The 20719-nt window shown below is 40.4% G+C and overlaps 2 protein-coding genes across 3 annotated transcripts in view; one reads left to right on the plus strand and one right to left on the minus strand.

Moving 5' to 3' along the window:
• The window catches only part of pear1 (platelet endothelial aggregation receptor 1), a 62181-nt gene extending 56717 nt beyond the window's left edge, over nt 1-5464 (plus strand). Inside the window, exons 16-20 of the mRNA XM_024258290.2 lie at nt 1416-1525; nt 1608-1728; nt 1977-2039; nt 2473-2667; nt 3913-5464. Of these exons, the coding sequence (XP_024114058.1) occupies nt 1416-1525; nt 1608-1728; nt 1977-2039; nt 2473-2667; nt 3913-4058 (635 nt within the window). The 3' untranslated portion in view covers nt 4059-5464. The remainder of the gene's footprint in view (nt 1-1415; nt 1526-1607; nt 1729-1976; nt 2040-2472; nt 2668-3912) is intronic.
• Nucleotides 5465-5735: 271 nt separating this feature from the next.
• lmna (lamin A) overlaps nt 5736-20719 on the minus strand; it is a 42658-nt gene continuing 27674 nt past the window's right edge. For both annotated transcript variants that reach the window (XM_024258292.2, XM_024258291.2), the window contains exons 3-13: nt 14040-14196; nt 13600-13725; nt 12953-13123; nt 11271-11396; nt 10976-11196; nt 9033-9327; nt 8846-8953; nt 8661-8780; nt 8522-8584; nt 8188-8337; nt 5736-6726 (exon numbers count right to left, since the gene is read on the minus strand). In XM_024258292.2, coding sequence (XP_024114060.1) covers nt 6691-6726; nt 8188-8337; nt 8522-8584; nt 8661-8780; nt 8846-8953; nt 9033-9327; nt 10976-11196; nt 11271-11396; nt 12953-13123; nt 13600-13725; nt 14040-14196 — 1573 coding nt within the window. In that variant the 3' untranslated portion in view covers nt 5736-6690. The remainder of the gene's footprint in view (nt 6727-8187; nt 8338-8521; nt 8585-8660; nt 8781-8845; nt 8954-9032; nt 9328-10975; nt 11197-11270; nt 11397-12952; nt 13124-13599; nt 13726-14039; nt 14197-20719) is intronic.

Here is a 20719-nt window from a genome sequence, read left to right on the forward strand (position 1 = left end):
TGCATCGCCCCCTCTGTAGCGCCCTTTCTGCTCCCTTTTTCTAAAAATTTTTTCAAATTTTAATTTAAAACCAGGTTTATTTACATTTTAAGGAAACACTTTTTATAAAAACAGTAATATAAACTGAAGAAAAGTGAAAATTTTATTATTAGAACTTTAACACTATACATTAAAAAATAATTAGAAGCTGTTTTTACTTGTAAAACAATACAAATATGTCTTCAAAGGAATTTAGATTCATGGATTTTCTACGGTGGCCCTGAAGTACAAATTTCACCAACAAATCAACGCAAAACATTTTAAAGATCACGACAATCATAAAACCAAAGCAAATGATAAAAGAACATTACATTTTAGAAATCAAAGGACAATTCCGCAAAAAATGAAATGAAAATAAAAATGAAACATTTCAGAAAACAAAAATTATTTCACATCTCTGTGTTGATGATTATATTTGTCCATTATTTCAACTGACAGTTATGTGGTGTGAAGCAATACTGGAAATGATCCGTACTGATCATAAAACTTTATAGATATGCAGACATTGATGAAACATTTGAAAACGTCAAAAACCAAACATCATCATCCAGTCAGTGAAGGCCCATTGTATCGACTTTTACGGTTTCTTGTTTCATTTTTCAACATTTCATTTTGATTTCTTGATTGAAGTGACTATTTGAATGTAATTTTCTAAATACTTATGGCCAGTGCTGAACTTTTTTCTTGGCTGCAGTTACTTTGAATGCTGAAATATGAGTGACTGATGCTGAATTCTGTCCTTGACAACACCTGATCTGTTTAGGGCCAGGACCCCCTGGACCCAGAGGAAGGTTAGGAGGCCTGAGCTAAAACATGTTTATCACTCTTCAGCGTTGGACACACTTAAAGTATTCCAGTTTTTACTTTTACCACTTAAAATACTTTAGAATATCTTAGCTTCACATATGACATGTGGTCGAAATTACTTTCCATCAGTTTTTGTGCTGGTCACACGTAAATATTTACAAATAACATCAGCCTCTCTGGAGGTGACTTTTGTTTTCTGAAATGTTTAATTTTTTGGAATTGGGTTTTAATTTGTCAAATGTTTTTAGTTTTAAAACTTAATATTGTTTTTATTATTTGTTTTGCTTTTGCATTGAGTCATTTGCCCTTCAGGGCCACCGTACTTTTCACTTAAAACATGATTTTTATATTTGAATGAAAAATCATATAAATGAAAAAACAACTTTTTAATCTACTTTCTTCCTGAGTTGCTGAGAGGACTGAAAGTTACGTTTTCTGCTTCAGTCGCTTTCCTCAGAGAGAAAAGCTCGAATCTGATCAATCGGGATGATCGATTGGTGTGATCAGGAGGTTTCCGGACAGGAAAAAGTTGCAGGTGTGACGTGTCGTTTGTGTTCTGATGTCCTCAGAGGTTCCTCACAGTTACCATCACTACTACTCCAACCCCAGCTACCACACGCTGAGCCAGAACAGGCCGCCGCTGCCGCACCTCCCCAACAACCACGACCGCATCATCAAGGTGAGGCCCCTCCCTCTTCGTCACCCGCTAGCGCTCCGACGCCGGTCACTGTGAAAACTGAAACTCTTTCTGACGCACACAGAACACCAACAACCAGCTGTTCTGCAAAAACGCCGCGCGGGAGAGGCGGGGCCTGTTCGGGGTCGAGACCAACGCCACTCTGCCTGCAGACTGGAAACACCACGAGCCTCGCAAAGACTCCGGTCAGAGATGAGGGGGGGTCGCTGATCACAGGCAGCCTCACACAGAAGTTTATGAGCCAGTTAGAAAATTGAGGGAAAAATTGAAGCTTTTTCACATCAGAGACGAGGCTGTAAACACATACCAGCTGATGGCGGCTCTGGCAGCCTCCCTCACTCACTCACCTGGCTTTGATTCTGCACGCTCTGCTTTAGATCAATCTGCCAAAAAATGAAACTAAAGTGGAAAATGTGTTTTTGATGGTTTGCAGGAGCGTTTGGCATCGACAGGAGGTACAGCTACAGCGCCGGCCTGGGGAAATATTACAACAAAGGTAGTTTCTCCTCATCTTCAGCAGACGGTTGAAGAGCGCACCTGCTTCCTTCCAGAGCAAAAATGTTTTTTACTTCTTTTACTCTGCTGCCCCCTGCAGGCCAAAACACGCAGGAAAAATGTTTATGTTTATCTGAATTTAGTTCCATAAGAGTTATTGAATTGATAAGTACTAACAAAAAATTTTTCTTGCCCCAAAATGAATAAAGGAATGACCTCCCACCTGATTAAGAAAAACATTAAACAAACTTCAAGAATTTTCCCCAAAAATGAACTTTTTAAGGATTTTTTTCTGTAGTTTTTGTTCCGATTCTATAATTACGTATTAAAGTTATCATGTGAGCAGACTGAAACCCAACATGACGGAACACCTCAAAGAATCTGATCAAAAATGTGCTTTCTTTTCACGTCTCCTCTGTTCTGCCCGGCGACAGAGCTGAAGGACCTGATGGCGGTGAGCAGCAGCTCGCTGAACAGCGAGAATCCTTACGCCACCATCAAAGACCTGCCGGGCCTTCCCCCCTGCCCCCCCGAGAGCAGCTACATGGAGATGAAGTCGGCTGTGCCCCGAGAGCGGGCGTACACCGAGATCAGTCCGCCACCCTTCAGAACGGCCACGCTCCGCAGAGGTCAGAGGTCAACAATCGAATGCCCCTTTATACAGAGTTTCTGTTATGTGTCTGACTAAAAATTATAGATAAAATCAAGAAGTTATAGGGTATATGCCATGCATTTCTAAACTATATACATATATATAATAATAAATTACCTTTGGTACACAAAAGAACACATTTTTTATGAAGTAAGCATTATTTTCATCAGTTTTTTTTCCTACCCAGAAGTAAAACGACAAAACGACGACATAGTAAAACATTAGTTAGAACATTAAAAAGTTGTAAGACACATTAGATAAAAGCAACAACAGTAATAAAGGAAACTAGCTACAATTTGAGGAGAGACTACATAGATAAAAAGATAGACAATGAAAAAACGTAAAAATGATAAACCATTAAAGCCATAAAATGCCTAAAAGCCCAACATATAAATAATTAAGTTGACTAAATGAGTTATGTAAATGTTAAGTTAAAAAGATGTGTGTTTAATTTACATTTAAAAAATCTCCACAGAGGCAAAAACTCTTAGATCCTCAGGTAAACTATTCCACAAGCGAGGATCAGGATACTAAAAGGCTTCAAACTGTGTTTAAAAAGTCAAAAATAAAACTCTTAATCTACGTACACACCATACATTTGATGTGTGTTAACCCATGGTGTTCACACTGGACAATCTGGGAGGGGCTTCTTGTTCTTTTATTTCATTTTTTTACTGTTTAATAGCACATTTCTGCCACCTACCGTCGGAAAAATGTTGGTAAAAAAGGTTGAAGTGGTTCAAATCTCACAAATTGGGCCCAAAATGGTTTGATTCCTTGCTAACAACTTTGTAGGCAGTTATGTCATCATGTCAGAAGAGAAGCAACAGTATATCTGATAAACAAACAGATTGGCGAGTTTCCGAGTCCCCGAATGGTCAAAATTCGACCTGGTATAGCTAGGAACCATTAAATGGCCATGCGTTTTGTACGTAGAGCCTGAAAACGGTCGTAAAAGCGTGTATGATGGTGAGAATTTTGATCCAAAAACATGTGTTTACATGGACTCGTCATTGCTGAGCGCGGCGTAAACATAGCTTGATTCTGCAGGGCTCAAGGGCTGCTGCCCTCTTGGTTTTCTAACTAAGTTAGTAGTTTGTGCCTCATTCCTACTAAACGAAAATAACATGAGCCTAAAAAATCTGGAAGTTCTGCATCTTAAATGAACCAGAAAAGTGACAGATTCATGAAAACATTCCCTCGTCTCCTCTTTCATCCTCAGAGCGTCAGAGCTCCCTTGGCCACGCCCCCCACGAGGACCCCCACTGCCACTACGACCTCCCGGTGAACAGCCACATCCCCGGACACTATGACCTCCCGCCGCTCCGCCGCCCGCCGTCCCCCTCCCCCAGGAGGACTTTTCAGTGAGGAGCGCAGCTGTTTTCACTCCTCCTCTCTTTGGGGATGATGAAGAAAAACAGAGCTGCCCTCATTTCTGAGCAGCGCTGCCCCCTGTGGGCTTTGAGTGGAACTCCTCCTGCAAACGGAGGGCGTCCAGCATGAGGAAGACTGCAGCTCTTCATCTTCTGCAGCTGATTGTGAAGTTTTTAGATGGACGTCACTCGGATTCATTCAGAAAAATATTTTCTGATTGGTTTATTCCTTTGGAAAAACTTCAATCACTTTTTCCAGCGTTTCCTGCCAGTTTTTCAGCACGCCGCTGCTGCCGCGTGAGGACTTTGTAAATATAGAGATGGAAATATTGTTGACGTCACATGAATGTAAAACCTGAACTGAGGTGAACATGTTTTTTTATAGCAAGTATTCTCTACACAATCTTTTATTTTTCTATTCATTTGTCCAAATATGGTTGTTTTGTGGGCGGAGCCATCCTGGGTCAGAACATATACAGTAAGTCAGCTGTACTACTGTAACTAATTAATTGTTTACACAGTCAGCTGCTTTTCTCTGCATCAGAATTATGTTAATTGCGTAACAATTGATGAGTTACATTGCAACATCTCTGATCTTAAACAGTAAAAAATCTAGTTTTTAGCAAATTGACCTTAAAGTGGTGAAATACTGACCTCTAGTGGATGGGTGCTGCAACCACTGCAAAGAAAATCAGTTCGTCACACAATTAATGTGAAAAAAAGGCAAAAATAACCACAATAAGATGCTCTGAATTGTCAATAAATTAAGGAATAGACACCTACTAAAGCACATCTGTGCAAAGAGAAAACAATTTAAGAACTGGAAAAATTGAAAACTTTATAAATCTTTCAATATTTCAATTTTTTAGTTTTCAAGTTTTAAACTTCCAGAACATTTTAGCTCTTTTATTTCACTCATTTGTGATGATGGCTACACACGGAACATTCTTGAATGAACTTCATGATGGTGTCGGATAAAAATGGTGTTTATTCCTCAGTACAGAACTCCAGATTCAACCTTGGATCTGAATTTATTCTCATGTTTATTTTCAGAAAACTAATGAGATTTCAGGTTCCAGTGGAATCTCTGACTGGTACAACATCGCCCCCTGCTGACATTAGATGGTACATATATTCTCCTGTTGCAGCTAAGATTTAAAATAAACATTGAAGTTCTCAGTTGATGGAAGATTTAAAAGTTTTCTGGTTCTTTTGATGTTAATTTGATTGTTTTTTAAGCAGAAATTTGTAAAACACTAAAAAAGATTAGTTTAGTTAACATTTTGGGTTAAATTCATCAAGCTGTTGGTGTTCAAAAACTGTTTAAGAACCACAGAAAAACAGTTAAATGTGCATACAATTATGCACAAAATTAGTTGGACCAGCTGTTTACTAAAAGTAATTTTTTTTATTTGTACAATTCTGACACTTTAAATATTCTACGGAAAGCCAAAAGGAACAAAACGTTTTTTTAAACATGTATTTTTTTTTTATTTTGCTGAGTTTTTGCCACAAAACATTCCTCAGATTTTTGGTGTTTAAGAGAAAATGTACATTTTGTTTTATAGAAGGACTTTTTTCATCTATGCTGGTTTGTATTATTGAATGTAACTGTGGAGACGTGTGTCTCGAGTAAATAAAAATGTTTACAAGCAAGAAATGATTTCAACAGTTAGTGGAAAATAGAAGTTTTACTTGATATTCAAGAAAAAAATAATATGACATCAATACATGGATTTTCCATAACATGATCCAGCAAATCTTGTCCAAGGAAAAGAAGAAATTCTTCAGGGAAAACGCAAGATCTTCAAGATCTTTAGAGTTTAAGAAAACATGATTATAAATGCTTAACAAGAACTTCTAGACATCTAAAGGCACTTGGAGCAAGAAAGAAAAAACAAACAGTATCAAGTATTTTCTGTACATTTTCTGATAAACTTTTCACGGGAGAATTTTTGAGCTGCCACACTACAGTACAACAAAAAGTCCTGCTGGGGGGTCGGAAAGCCGCTAAACCTAACAGGAACCAAAGACAAGAAAAGACAAGCCCCGCGGAAGAGTTTTTAGAGAGCAAACCGAGGAGAGGAGGCGGAGACGGCGGTCCTCCAAAGGCACGTTTGGAGCTGGAAGCAGACGCTGCTTTCAGGGCATTCATTATTCTACAGTCCTGATCCGACGTTTTCAGGAAAACAAGTTCGGCCGTAAAAAAATAAAGTACCACAATTTAGTGTTTTCATCAAACAAACGTTCTAATCTGTATAAAATGTTCACCTGAGCCAACCCGGCGTCCTTTGGAAGCATAAATATATTTTCCCATTTTATATAAACGCAGCACAAAAACAAGTCAAAACCAACCAAAATGGATCAGTCCGGGGGGAGGCGGAGCCTCCTGCTGTGCGTGTTGAGTGTCGACAGCTTTGTCATCACTAAGAACCCCCGAGTCGGACCGAATCGTAAACAGGTACACGTGAAAGCAGAACGCTTCTGCGGCCAGAGCGGTGAAGCTGCAGAGAAATTCGAGTACAAAAACAACAAAAGTCAAAGATTTAGAAAAAAAAACATCAAGACAAACATCCTGAAGGTGGAAAACTTTTGGCAATGCTTCCTGGTGAGGTCTGCTTTGGTTCCTACATGATGGAGCAGTTCTCCGGCTTGACCCGGCCCTGAGGAGAGGACAGGATTGGAAATGTGAAGAACAACCAGAGAGAAAAACCTCCCTCAGACTTTAGAGAGATGTGTGTGCACAAACCTCAGAATATGGTGAAATAGGAAAAACATATATTTTATTTAGAAAGATATATATCTAATAATTAAAAAAATATTTATTTAGAACAAAAATATTCATTATTTAAGGCAACATTTCCCCCTTGGTGCAACCAGGTTGTCTTGATTATCCTGTAGAGAATTAGTTTTTTTCTTGGGGCTAAAGAACCTTTAAAGACCCTCTCTGATCATCTTTTCAAATCGTTCGGTCTTTTAATGAGGATTATGTCGTTTTTAGCCTAAATTTTAAATGGTAACCAAACGCTAAATTAACTTTTTCTGGCTGTTGACCTCTATAAATATGGCTTTACAAGTACTGTCTATTGCCACATTTTTGACCATTTAAAATAAACCCTAAAATTATAGTCAAAACCGTCAGTGTGCTGCCCCCTACAGGTTGAAACGATGTATTACAGTTGAATTTTGTGATTGGTCAACTGGTGTAAGTCCCACCTCCTTTCAGAAGCATCACGTGAACTCCAGTCGAAAAGCCCCGCCCATCTTTGATTCCATAACGGTCGGTTGTTATCGTGTTAGCATTAGCAAGGCTAGTAACGTTTTGCCGTTGGTTGTCAAAAATCTACTGGCTTGTAAACCTTCCCAGTGGAGTAGTTTAGTGCAATTGCTATTGAATCCAGCAAACTGTCCTGATGATGGATTTACAATGAACATTTCACTCAGAATTATTTGATTAACACGCTAGCCTTAATTAGCTTATGATGCTAGCTTAATTTAACGCATCCCGCCTCTTTTTTTATCATTCTTTTTTTTTTTTTGTATTTTTTACATGTTCTAGAACAGTTTCTGCAGAGCAGAAGGAGATATTTAGAAATTCACGTCTGGATTGTGGACAGGACTGAACCATTTCCCGTTACCAATCTCTGAACGTGCTCTCCCGCTAGCTGATAGCCCCTCACAACTCCTATGAGCTAACGTAAACAGAGAGCTCTCAGTAACAGGGAAGAAAAAGGGGGCGGGGTTGATCCTTGTCAGCAGTCTTGCTCACAAACTCCTGCTGCTCTGCAGAAACAACAGAGTTTTTCATTTTTGCTAAAAACAGCATAATCATCATTAAAAGACCACTGGGAACACTTTTACGTAGATTAAAGGATGATCGGAGGGACTCTCAATCTTTCATGTCTTGGTTTGTGGACCATGTATTGAGGTAAGTAGGGAAGTGTGACTTTTCAACGGTTGCTGTGTTGCAGCTACAGAATTAGCAGAACTGTGTTAGAAAATTGCCAGTTTCCTTCAGAAATGCTTCAGGATCTGTAAGGAACCTTCATCTGTAGAGTCACCATGAGGCTTCATGAAAGCAGGTCGACTCCTAAAGAGAGGCACCTGAGGTCATGTGACCGCACCTGTCTGGGCTCATTGGTTCCCATGAAGAGGGAATGTCCCACAAGGCCTTCTGCCAGACCCCCGCCACCACGCTCCGACGTCTGTCCACACGAGTCGCAGATCACCGTGCGGCTGCGAAGGTTGTACTCGCCGCTCGTGCTGTGAGCTCCCTGCAGGGGGCGACAAAAACAGCAACTTCATCGCAACACAGCGCCTCAAAATACTAAATACTTTAAAGCAGGGGTGTCAAACTCAATCGCACAAGGGGTCCAAATCCAAAACACTCTTAGGTCGCGGGCCAAACAGGATAAACATTTATTGAGCACTCTAAATGTGAGTTGGGGAGGAGGTTACCGTTTCATCGTCTTCCTCATCTTCCTGGAAAAGCGTGCGCGTCACTTTCCTCGCCGCCATTTCCTGGAGGAGAAACGAGGAACAGAGGTGAAGCAGCTGCAGCTGGAGGTAAACGAGTGTGAGAGGAGAGGAGTCGCACCTCCCCGCTGGAGCTGACGAGAATGATCTGCAGGAGGTCTCCGGACCCCCATGAGTTCTGGTTCTTCCACACCAGGTCGGTGGGGGGGTTGTGGGTTCCTCCGCCGGCCGCCGCCCAGATCTGTGGAGGACGAACGGTCAGGTTTGATCGTTTGAGCCTAATGAGGCTGAACGTCAGACTCCTACCGTCACGGTGGCTCCGCCCTTCAGACTGAACTTGCTGGGGAACTTGTAGGTGATGGGGTCGCCGTCCCCCACCTGCGCCTTCACCTGCCAGCCCCCCAGAGACTGATCCTGCAGACAGGAAACAAACAAAGCGTGAGCGCCATGAGCGCCGCGAGCTCAGGAAGGTTCATCCTTCAGCCCCTCCCACCTCGTCAGACTTGTTGCTCAGACGGATGAACTTGCCCTCCAGGTCCACCTCGTTCACCATAATGCGGCCGCTGGCCGACGCCTGCTGGCTGATGTGGGACTTCACCACGGTCCCCCCCACCATGCTGGACGCCTCGCTGTCGTTGAGGCGCCGCTTCTTGGTGCTGCTGGCGCCGGAGGACGTGCGGCTGCTGGACGCCACGGCGGAGGAGTGGAGCAGGCGGCTGGCGTGGGAGGAGCCGGCGGAGCGGGTCACTGTGACCTTGGTGGAAGTGGGGCTGGGTGACAGACGCAGCCTGGAGCGGGGGAGGGGCAGTGTCAGCCATTATAGAACAGTCTCTTTAAGTGTCTTACACAAGAGGAAGCTTTCATCAAAATTTCACTGATTTTTTTATTTTTGAATTTTAATTTCTGTCAAAAATGTGCAGTGACAGAGATGCTCCTGTAGAGGTCAGTGTTGGTCATTGTGAGGTTCATTTTGGTAAAAATCGGCCATTTTTGTTTGTTGACTTTTCAGAATGACATAGAAGTTTAGGATCCAGGATGAAAGCTCAAATTTATTTGTACCTAGCAACTTGTGAAAAGGAGTGACTGACTTAGTGAACGATGAACACCCCGAAAAAATAAAATTGAAAAAAAATAATAATAAAATAAAAAAAAAAATGACATCACAGCGGGATATAAACACTAAAAATGAATGAGGCAAAAATATTTTATATGGCTGGGAGAAAAAATTCAAAACAGACATGTCAGAAATATTCAAAGGAAGTTTTGTAATTATTATGGGATGGCCAAAGCACCCATGGCTTGTCGGCCATTTTGTGGGAGAGTGAGAACTTTGACGATTACTGCACAACATAGGAAAAGATCACTTTAGTTTGAGTGATTTTCATGGCATTTTACACACATCGCCAAGTTAAGTCTAAAACTGTTTCAACCTCTGACTTCAGAAGCAGTCCGCCATCTTGAATTAAAAAAAAGACAAAAATGATGACATCACAGCTGAAAAGACCATAAAAAAGAACAAACAAACAATGGGGCCAGGAAAGCAACATTTTAAAATCCACTAACAAAGCCAAAACAGACGTGTTGGGGATATCCAAAGGAGGTTTTTAACTCATTATGGGATGGCCAAAGCACCAACGGTTTGGCAGCCATTTTGTAGCAAAGTGTGAAGTTCAGATCATTTTAGGTAGATTGATTTTTATTACATTTTGTACACGACGCCAAGTTAAGTCTGCAACCCTTTAATTTCTTCAAGTTCGGTAGCAAACGGAAGTTAAGCTTTTCAAAACTTTATTTAAACTCTAGAGTTATCAATGGCTTCAGAAAGAGGCTGCCATCTTGAAAAAGAAAAAAAAAATCCCTTTTAGTAGAAGCTCCAAATTTAAACTTCTCATTAAGATTTCAACCTATCACCTCTTAACTCCTCAAGCATCATTGGTGAGCTAATTGGAGAAAAAAATATTTTGAACGGCATTAGTGTGGCGAGCCACCAAAAGTGGCGTTTTGCTGTTACTCAGACATTTTTTGTAAAAACTTAATACATAAATCCCTGGCTCCAGCTGAATGAAGCGATATACGACATACGGTCTAAGACGAACATATCAGGAATGTGGGCGTGGCTAACAAAAAACTTCTGTTGCTAAGAAAATAAAAAAATGCACTTTTTCCGATTCTTCTAAAAATGACACAGACTTGTTCGTCGGCCTCAGGCGACCAAAAGATAAAATGGTTGCTATGGAGATAAAACCAACAGAAAAGCCACCATTATGAAAAAGGTGCTTTTTTTCGTGAAGTTGTCACATGCACTTCTGACCGGACTGCCAGAGGCAGAGGGGAAGTGAGGGGAATTAGTAGCTATTAAACAAGTAAGGACAGGGAAAAGGGGTAATAGAGGGGTGGCAAGGGCAGAGGTGGGTTCCAATTAAAGCCTCTCCTCACCTCTCCTCCTCTCCCTCCAGCAGCTTCCTGTAGGCGCTGATCTCCATGTCCAGAGCCAGTTTAATGTCCAGCAGCTCCTGGTACTCGTCCAGCTGCAGCTGCATCCGGGCTCGGATGTCCGCCATCTCCCGATCTTTGTCCTCAAGGCGCCGCCTCATCAGGTCCCGTTCCCGGGACATAGTCTCCTCCAGCTCGCGCACCTTAGCCTCGCTGGCTGAGAGCTGATGGAGAAAGGTCGCTGGTTAACGTCAGAGGTGGCGGTTCGGATGAAGAACCATTCATCCTGTGACCCAACCTGCTTCTGCAGCTGGCTCAGCTGGAGCGTCACGCCCTCCAGACGGGTCCGGGTCTGCTGCAGCTCCTCGTGGGCAGCTCCCACCAAGCTGGTGGTCCTCTCAGCCGAGGAACGGGCGTTCTCCAGCTGGAAGCAGCAGAAACTCATTTCTTTCTTCAAGTTTGGTAGCAAACGGAAGTTAAGCTTCTCAAAACTTTTTTTAAACTCTAGAGTTATCAAGAATATGCATCTGGATGGGTTTTCATCTCATTTGGATCTATTCCTTTAGAGTATGTGTGTCAAACTCAATCGCACAAGATCCAAAATCCAAAACACATCTTAGATGAACACACTAAAACGAAATGTAAAAAATTTTAAAACTGTAACTTTTTAGCATAATTATGAGCTAGATAAACAGCATTACCTGTGATGATGCGAGTGTAAATGCGGAAAGGTGAATTTGGCAGCTTACAGCTACAGATGCTGAAATTGATGGCTAAAAACGCTGAAGCTAATAGCCAGCTAATTGACAAATTAGCCTAAATAACTATATATAAAAACAGCTAGCTGAAAAAAATGACTAAACTTCAAAACAGCCTAGAAAACGGAAAAAAGCCTAAATAAGCCAAAACAGCTAGCATGTAGCTGAAATATTAGCTAAACTCCAAAATAGCCCAAAAATGTTTTAAAAGTTTAAAACAGTAACTTTTTAACTTATCCTGGAAAAATAAAAGTAGGCAGGAATATTAACCCAGAATAAATCAACTTAAACATTAAATAACTTTTAATATTTTGTTCACCATAAATTATATTTTGTCAAAATTATAAAAGCCGGATCCGGCCCTCTGGGTAATTATATGTGGCCCACCAGAGCATTTTTTTTTTTATCATAACTGCTCAATGTTATCTTGAACTCATAACATACTAAAGCAACACATCGACTATGGAGGTCAGAAGATCAGTTATATAAAAGTTTTTCCTAAAGATCTATAAAGACTTTCTTTATAAAATACATAGCATTTTTCTGTCATCGCCCTCTCCCTCCCTCTTACTAAAGGTGCAGAATAAACATAACCAGATAAAATTATTAAGGGCAAAAAAAAGAGTAAAACAGCCAGAAAACGAAACACTGAGCAAAGAAAATAGAATCATTTAATTTGTTTTTGCTAAAAGGCAATAACTGAATTTTTATTTCTTTACTTTGTTTTTTTTTTAGGCTTATTTATAAAAATATTTTTTCAGATAAAAGGACAAAGTAAAGAAATTAGTGTTTTTTTCTTTACAATTAATTTATTTCTAACTTGTATAGTTTCGACAAAATATATTTTTATAGAGAGAAAAATATTGAAAGTTATTTAAGGTTTAATTTGTTTTATTCTGGAATAATATTTTAATTATATTTATGTAAAAAAGTCACATTTTTTTGTTAAAAACATGTAGTTTTAGAGTGTTTACTAAATTTTCATCCTGTTCAGCCCAAAACCTAACGTTGGATTTTGGCCCCTGATTTAGAGAGAAACTTAACAAATCTAAATTTTGTTTGAGAACTTTTGAAAAAATCCAGAAAGATAAATTCTTCTTAATTTATGGCCAAAACAGAGCATAAATTCTATTTTAACATGTACATTTTAAAAGCGATGAAATGACAAATGGATCGTTCCCTGTGTGGCCTGCAGGTGGCGCCAAAGCTGCAGTGGTCTTACCTTGGAGTTGTAGGTCTTCTCCAGTTCTTCCTTGTACAGGCCGACCTGCTCTTCGTGCTGAGCTCGCAGCTCGGTCAGAGCGGCTGCCAGCTTGGACTCGAACTCTTGCTGCCGGCCGCAGTCGATCTCCACCATCCGCGACTCGCAGCGCCGCTTGGACTCGCGCAGCTCCTGCAGGGAGGTGGACGCGTTCAGACACAGGCTGCCGAGTCTCAGGAGCACTTCATTCTGGTTCATTTTCCCCCCGTTTAATGCGCCGTAAACACGAATTAACGCTCCACCTGCACAGACCCCGCTTCAGTCAATAAACTTAATTGTATTGATTAGCCAGTTAGCGGCTCTAATTACTTGTTTAGATGCCCAGAGCTCCAGCAGAGAAATCTTTAACTCCTGATTCCGTTACAGTTCACACAAAATTCATCTGTTTCAAAATAAAAAAAACAAGAGGCACATCTCAAGTTTTGGCATTTTTCCTTGAATTTGAAAGGGGAGGGGGGATTGAAAAAGTGCATGAGGGGCTACTGCAAAGCAAACCAGTAGGTGGTTGGAAACAGCCCAACACGCTGCAGGAAAACTGGAGGAACAAGCAGCTCAGATGAGGGAGACGGAGAGCAAAAATAGAAGTGTGGAGGCTGAGGAGCTCAAACCTCATTGTAGATGTTCTTCTGGAATTCCAGCTCCTCCTTTATGGTCTGCAGGCGGTTCTCTGCGTCCACTCTCCTCAGCATCTCATCCTGCAGCTGCTTCTTGGCATCGGCCAAGTTGATATCCAGCTGGGAGGAAGAGGAGAAAGAGATGAGATCCGGGGATGAGTCAGGAGAATTCCCAAATCTGACCAGTAGGTGGCGAACTGCAACAACAGGAGCTCTGCGCTGAGATTCATTGATAAAAACTGCAGTAGAGTTTGCAGCCTCATTCATAATCAGATGCCTGCAAGGCTTGCACAAAGGTTTGCTATTTTGTCTCCAAAAGCTGATAAATAAAATAAACCTTTGTGTCTAATCTGTGATGCTGAGTGAAAACACACCGATGGTGTGTTTTCACTCAGCATCAAAGATTAGACACACCAGACTCCATCAGCGCTCACCTTAGCTAGCTGGGCCTTCAGGTCCTTCAGCTCCGCCTCCAGAGTTCGCTTCTCCCCCAGGGCGGTGGACAGAGCCGCGTCTTTGGAGTTCAGCAGGGCCTCCAGGTCCCTGAGTCTGGCCAAAGCCGCCTCCAAGTCCAACTCCTTCTTGGTGTTTCTGAAGGTGACAGAAAGCGGAGGATACGTTTGGCGTTCGTTACGCAACTTCTCTCTGGAGATACAAACCCCGCTGGCCAGGAAAAACATCCACAAAAAAATCATTCATCCCCTAAATATGATACTCTAGGACTCCTTTTGGTTCAGGGCCACATTCAATTGATCTCAAGTGGGCGGGACCAGCAACATTACAGCAAATGGTCAACTTGGACAACTCAAACCACATAGTAGCCAAATTACTAAATATTACATTTATCATGTTTATTTCTTGATCTCGTTATGCCGGTTTTGTGTTTCCTTTGGTTCCCCTAGTGGTGGAATTGTGCATTGCAGTCATTTCTTTAAATAACCAAAGGAACTTTATTAATTTATTTTAAACAATCTTAGATTTCTTTCTATTAGTGACCATCTGGTGGGTCAGATACGTATGTTTGACACCATTACTCGAGGTTTAAGATGCATTTTATAATCTAATACTTTATTAATTTTATTTCATTTTACTTTGTTCTGTTGAAAGATAGATTTCTGTTTATTGAACACACAATAAAGTTTATCTGTCCATTGACTTTAGTCTTCAACTATGAATGCAAAGCAAGAACCTAGAAAAGACACTACAGACAAAGACTAACAAAACAAGAAACAATTGTGCTCAAATGCAGGTCAATAATCAAGAGATATAATCTTTGAGTGAGAAAAATCTTCAGAAAAATATGTAAGAAGCTTCTAAGAATGTTAAAAATGCTAATAAACCAGCTCAGTGGCCTTGTGGTAGAGCGTCCGCCCTGAAACTGGAAGGTCAGGAGTTCAAATGCAGCAGCAAATATTCTAAAAATGGGACCCAGTGACACTCAGCATTAAGGGGTTGGCTTGGGGGGGGTTAAAGGACCAAATGGTTCCCGAGCGCAACTGTGTCTGCAGCTCACCACTCCCCCAGGAGATGAGCCAAATGAGGAGAACACATTTCACATAACTAATGGGACTTTAACTTTTTTTTTTAAATAATGTTAATCACTTTGCTAAAAGAATCCTGTGTGACCAACTTATTATGAAAAGTCACAGTTGGCTGACAAAATTCACTAGACGCTGCTAAATGACATCATCACCTCATTAGCATATTCGAATCTACAAGGAGAAATGCTAAAAACAAACTATAAATAGAAACACAACAAACACATCTTCCTCTTATGTCCCAGTTTGGGACAGGAAGAGACGAAAGGAACACTTTTTTGTTGAATTTGCACTTTTAATGCGTAGAAATCCCTCCGCTCTACTGCTGCTGTCAGAGGAGCTGACTGTCACTGCAACAGAGTGCTTGGAGGTGGGCGGAGCCTCTCAGCAGTTCTTGAGAACAGAAATGGGAAAACAAAACATGTTTAAACTTAGTTTCTAAACATCAGATACATTTCCAGAGACTCCTGGAAAAGACAGATTTTGTGAGTTGTTTTTGAGAAAACAAGTCACCAAGTCGGAAAAGTCGCTGAATGTTGTGTGAGAATCACCAACACTGAGAGTTACATCCTTGAAATATTTGTACCAAAATCCAAATTTGACAAAGTGCATAAAACCAAAAAAATGAAATAATAATAATAAATAAATCAATGATTTATGACATCCATCCATCTTCTAAACTTGTTTTGTCCTTTTTGGGGTCGCGGGGCCGGTAAGAGAGCCTCAATCACACACCCACTCACATTCACCCTTAAAGACAATTTAGAGAAACCAATTAAACTATCAAGCAAAAATGTACGACAGCTGAGCTACATACACAACACAAAACTATTCAGGCAACGCTACAAGAAATGCCAACAATGCTGCAACACCTGTTAAAAAATAACTCAGATGAAGAAACAAACAGGAAGAAAAAGCATTTCTGATAATCTCAGTAATGATCAATACGAGGAAAAACAGAAAGGAGAAATAGTGACTGCTAAAATGTTTTGTAAAAATGCTAAAATGCATTTTTATCTAGATCAGATAAATGAGTCTAAAAAAACTATTAAAATACATTTACGTGTGCCTTAAAAGACCAGGTGAGTGCAGCATGACTGTGATCATTCACACATTAAATAGTAAATTGAATTCTTGTCAAGAAACTACACAATAGGTGTTAAAATAATTACAATTAGAGGTTATCAAAAAGAAAAAAACGTCAGAACCTTTCTTTGAAATGTTGAGTGAGCAATGAATTTTAACACAAGAAACTTTCTTATTTTTAGGAGTTTTGTTTTTGTTAGAGATACACACCAGGAAAGCTACAATCACGTCGCCCTCGGCAACGTGTCTTCAAGTCTATGTGAGCTCACATGTTTGTTTTGGGTTTCCACGTTCACGCATAGCAACACAAACGTTTTCTGGCTCAACAAACAAAAGTGACTTTTGAACATGAGTTTAAAGTTAAACCAAATCAAACGTTGACCAATCAGGGACATGGATTTGGTAGTAATGTCTGGATTGAATTTACTGAAGGGTCAACTATTTGAAAACTGAACATGGAGGAGAAATTAATCATGATTTGTGCCTTACCAAAATTATACGACATCGAGACTTTAATCTATCGAATCGAGCTGTGAAAGAAAAAGTCTGGAGTGAGATTGGCATCGCTTTGACAAAGAAGCCCCTCCCTGCTTATCCAGCGCTAACAAGATCGGCTTCATGCTCGTTCAAGAACGCCGCTTGACTGTAGCGTAACAGTCAAAGAGGTGGAATCGCCACTTGAGACATTTATGTCTTAATTATAACAACTATCAGACTGCAGCACACCTTCATGGTTGAGGACTCTAGATCTAGTTTTCTGATATTACAGTGACACTTATATGTTTTATTTACACATTTTTTAGACCGTCCAGCCAGGCTTTGTAAGGTTTGAGACTCTTGACTAATAAAAAAACGTAGGTGTATGAATGAGGGAAAAGATGAACTGGATAAGGTGGTAGGGGTTCACTAGAAAAGACTAACAAAGATTTGGATTCTTTGACAGATAAACATTTTGAACAGAATGAAACTAAAACAAAACAGATTAAATCGCAGCACGGCAGTGGAAGAGTCATGGTTGGATTGTTGTGAAAGTCGTTGCCTGTGACTTGTCTCTTCACGTCAGAGGGGATAAAATAAAAACTTTGATTCAAACACAGCAGCAGAATCCAGCTGTTATCTCTTTCCGTTTCATGTTACCTCAAACTATTCCAAGTTATTCACCAAAGTTTCAGCGGTAGACGGGGCTTCCCGTCGTCGTTTCAAAGGGGATCCGAGCGGGCGGGGACAGCTGCGCCACAGTGACCAGGCTGTGGCCGAAACAAGCCGCCATTGTTCAGCCGCGGCGGCCGTCCGTCCTGAATAAGAGCCCATTGAGCTTCATCTCAAGGGAACCTGTGTTGAATTAAGAGAAGTCACATTTGTTGCACATGTGCTGGCGTGCCCCGCCCCCCTCCTGCAAACATCTCTGCAGGAACCAATTTAAGGAGCTGGCTGAAGAAGTAAGCTGGATCCCTGCGTGGAAAAACAATCGACTCCCAGCAGAATATGATGATGGAGGAGGATGTTGTTCTCACAGCCGAGGTGGTTTATGCATGGCAGAGGAGGAAATGGGCTCCCTGTTATTCCATTTGGCCCTGAAGGATCGTCTTCATCCTCACTAATAATGACCATCTGCTTCCATGCTGCTCGTGCAGACCTCAGCAGAAACTCTGCCAGAGTTATTACACTCAAAACGGTGCTTCCCGATAATCCACAAATCAATATGCATTAGTGTCTTAGTGTCATCATTAAACTGAAACAATTACATTCTGCCTCCTGAACGAGCCGAACAAGAGGATAACGGTCACAAAAAGGTTTACCGTAAAACAACCGAACAGAGAAAAATCAAAGTATTCTAACCCTTTATCACTGGGAGTTTAGCTGCAGTGTTGACATTCTTTGGACTACAGCAACTCTTCAACTGTTGATGCAATTCCAGCAGAAGCAGAGAAAAGCAGTTTTGACAGAAGTGAATCACATCAGCTGATTCTGATGCAGAGAAAAGCGGCTTTGTGCCACATGCAACACTTCAGCCACGTTAAGTGTGGCATATCGGTGGAAAGTTGGGGCGTAACGGATCACAAAACTCACCATTCAGATTGTTTCACGGTTCAGATCGTTTTTCAGGTCAGTAGAAAATAAAAAAACAGGAAAAAACAAGAAGATAAAAGCCTAAAGTTACTTCTTTGAAAACCTTTAAAACATATATTAGAGAAGACGTATATAAAGTACTTCAAAGCATAAACATAAACTCACATGTTTGAACACTAAACAAAAATGTAAAAACATGTAGTTTCTGATTACATTTACATGTCTGCAGACCAAACCTACAAACACAGAGAAAAGAATGCTGAATATGCAGATTTTCCCTTAGCCCCACCCCCACGTCCAATTCTAATCTTAAATGAAAAAGTTAAAATTAAACTTTTATTATGTTTTTGTATTAATTTTATTATTGAAACTTAATGCGGGAACATTTAAATATTTTAAATAATAATTATCAAACAGTTACAGTTCGTCAGAGAGCGTGTGTTCTTAAGGTATCTCTGTTAATAAAGGGTTAAGTACCAGAAATTGAAATTGGAGACAGAGATAGTCCATAGCAACCATTAAACTCTAATCGTATTTTTATCTGATGGATCTTTGTAGGAATTTCTGTGTCTCTACGGCAACAAAAATGTACCAAATTCCCTAGCAACCAGTGTCTACCCCTCATAAGTTCATATTGCTAACATGTTAGGTTTTAAGGGACAAAGATGCTCCCTTTCTTCAGTGATGAGTTCAAATACGTGTGAAATGAGGTCAAAACCTCAGAATGTCTGTCAAGTTAGCTAAAGTTAGCTAAAGCTAAAGCAACATATATTAATAAAGTCTGAGCAGCCAACAAGAGAATAAAAACATTATATAAAATAAAAAAATAAAAGGTATAATTGTAACGTATTAAAACAACCCAAAATTAGAAATAAATAAAAAGTAAAAAGGCACTAGATTGAATAAATGGTACATTTTTGAAAGTAATTTTATTTTTATTTTCTAGTCTTCGAAGGGATTGGCGTAAAACATTCAAATCGTTGTGGAAAAATAAAAGGTTGAGGCTTTTTTAAAAAAAAAAACATTTTTGAATTAAAAATTTCCTAAAAGAATACAATTGTTAAACAAAAACTGTATTTTTACTTTATTTACTGTATTATACTTTATTTTTGAGTGAATGTAAAATTGCTCCCTCTAAGTACCAGCTTCTCTGGTCAGTGGCGGTACTGCAACGTTTTGTTACTTCCTGGTTGGCTTCACGTTCCGCCTGCTAGAGTTACTGCTTGAAGAAGAGAAAAGCAGCTTTTTCTGATTTTTAATGTGTTGAAATGACGTTAATTCAGTAAATGGTTGAAAATTTAGGGCGGTCCAAAAAGGGTGTATTATTTAGCGGTCATCAGCGACGTCGTTGACCTGTATTCAGGCTTTAGTTGGGTCCAGTCTGAGTCAGTTTATCTTCAACCACTGCAGTGACTCTGAGGAAACTTCAAAGAAATTCCACAGAAAATGATCGAGTCTTCACATTATCTGATTTTCGTGGAAACATCCCTCCAGGTGAGGGTCGGCGCTTCCATCTCGGCTCCATCCAGCTGGTGTTTCAAGCGGCAGTTGGAAGTCCGCTGAGATTTATCGCGGCGGAGGAGACACGGGACGGACGGCGCCATAAAAGAGATTATTTTCTTATCTTTTTCGCTGGAAATTCTTTTTGTCTTTATGATCCAGGTGTCCTGATGATGAGTGTAAATACACATCAGAGGAGATGAAGGTGTGGTTCAGTTTTACTGTAAACATTCCCAGAATTCTTGGACAGTCATTAACCTGGAGTTTCTACAGACGAGCAGCAGCTACGTCCAAACAAGTCTGCCACCCGCCTGCTTCAGGGAGCAGAAGATGCTTAAAAAAAAGTAAAAATAGTTTTTTTAGAAAATCCCACAGAAAAAGCTAATAAAATTCTAAGTTTGCTGGAGGATTCTGACCTCACCACAAAGCTCGTTAACAAATTGGAGACTTGAATAATCAACACAAAGACTCTGGGAAAATGAGAAACAGACGAGGAGGCATGAGCTCGATATTTTTAAGGTGGAATTGCAGAGATATAAAATTAGAAAAAAATGCAATTCAAACTCTGCACAGTTGATTATAGGATTGCTGCTGTCAGAAAATGCTGCTTTTGCAGTTTGAAATCTATTAAACTAAAACATTCTGCATCATAAAAACTCCTTCACGAGACTTGGATTACATTCTCTAAAGTGGTTTTCCCCTAAAAGCTTTAAGAGTTTGCCTTCCGAGCCGTTCTCTTCTGCAGAGCAGAGCGCTGCTGTCGCGTCTGCTGGACATCACAACGTCAGAAGGACTTGGAAAAAGTTTGAGGTTTTTGCAGCAAGAATGGCAGCCCCCCCCACGGGGGTGTTCTGGTCCATGGCAGCCGAACATTTTTGTTTTGATGGATGTGGCCGACAGCTTTCAGTTCTTAAAATGTT

Source organism: Oryzias melastigma, linkage group LG16, assembly GCF_002922805.2.
Source record: "Oryzias melastigma strain HK-1 linkage group LG16, ASM292280v2, whole genome shotgun sequence".
NCBI classification, from domain to species: domain Eukaryota; kingdom Metazoa; phylum Chordata; class Actinopteri; order Beloniformes; family Adrianichthyidae; genus Oryzias; species Oryzias melastigma.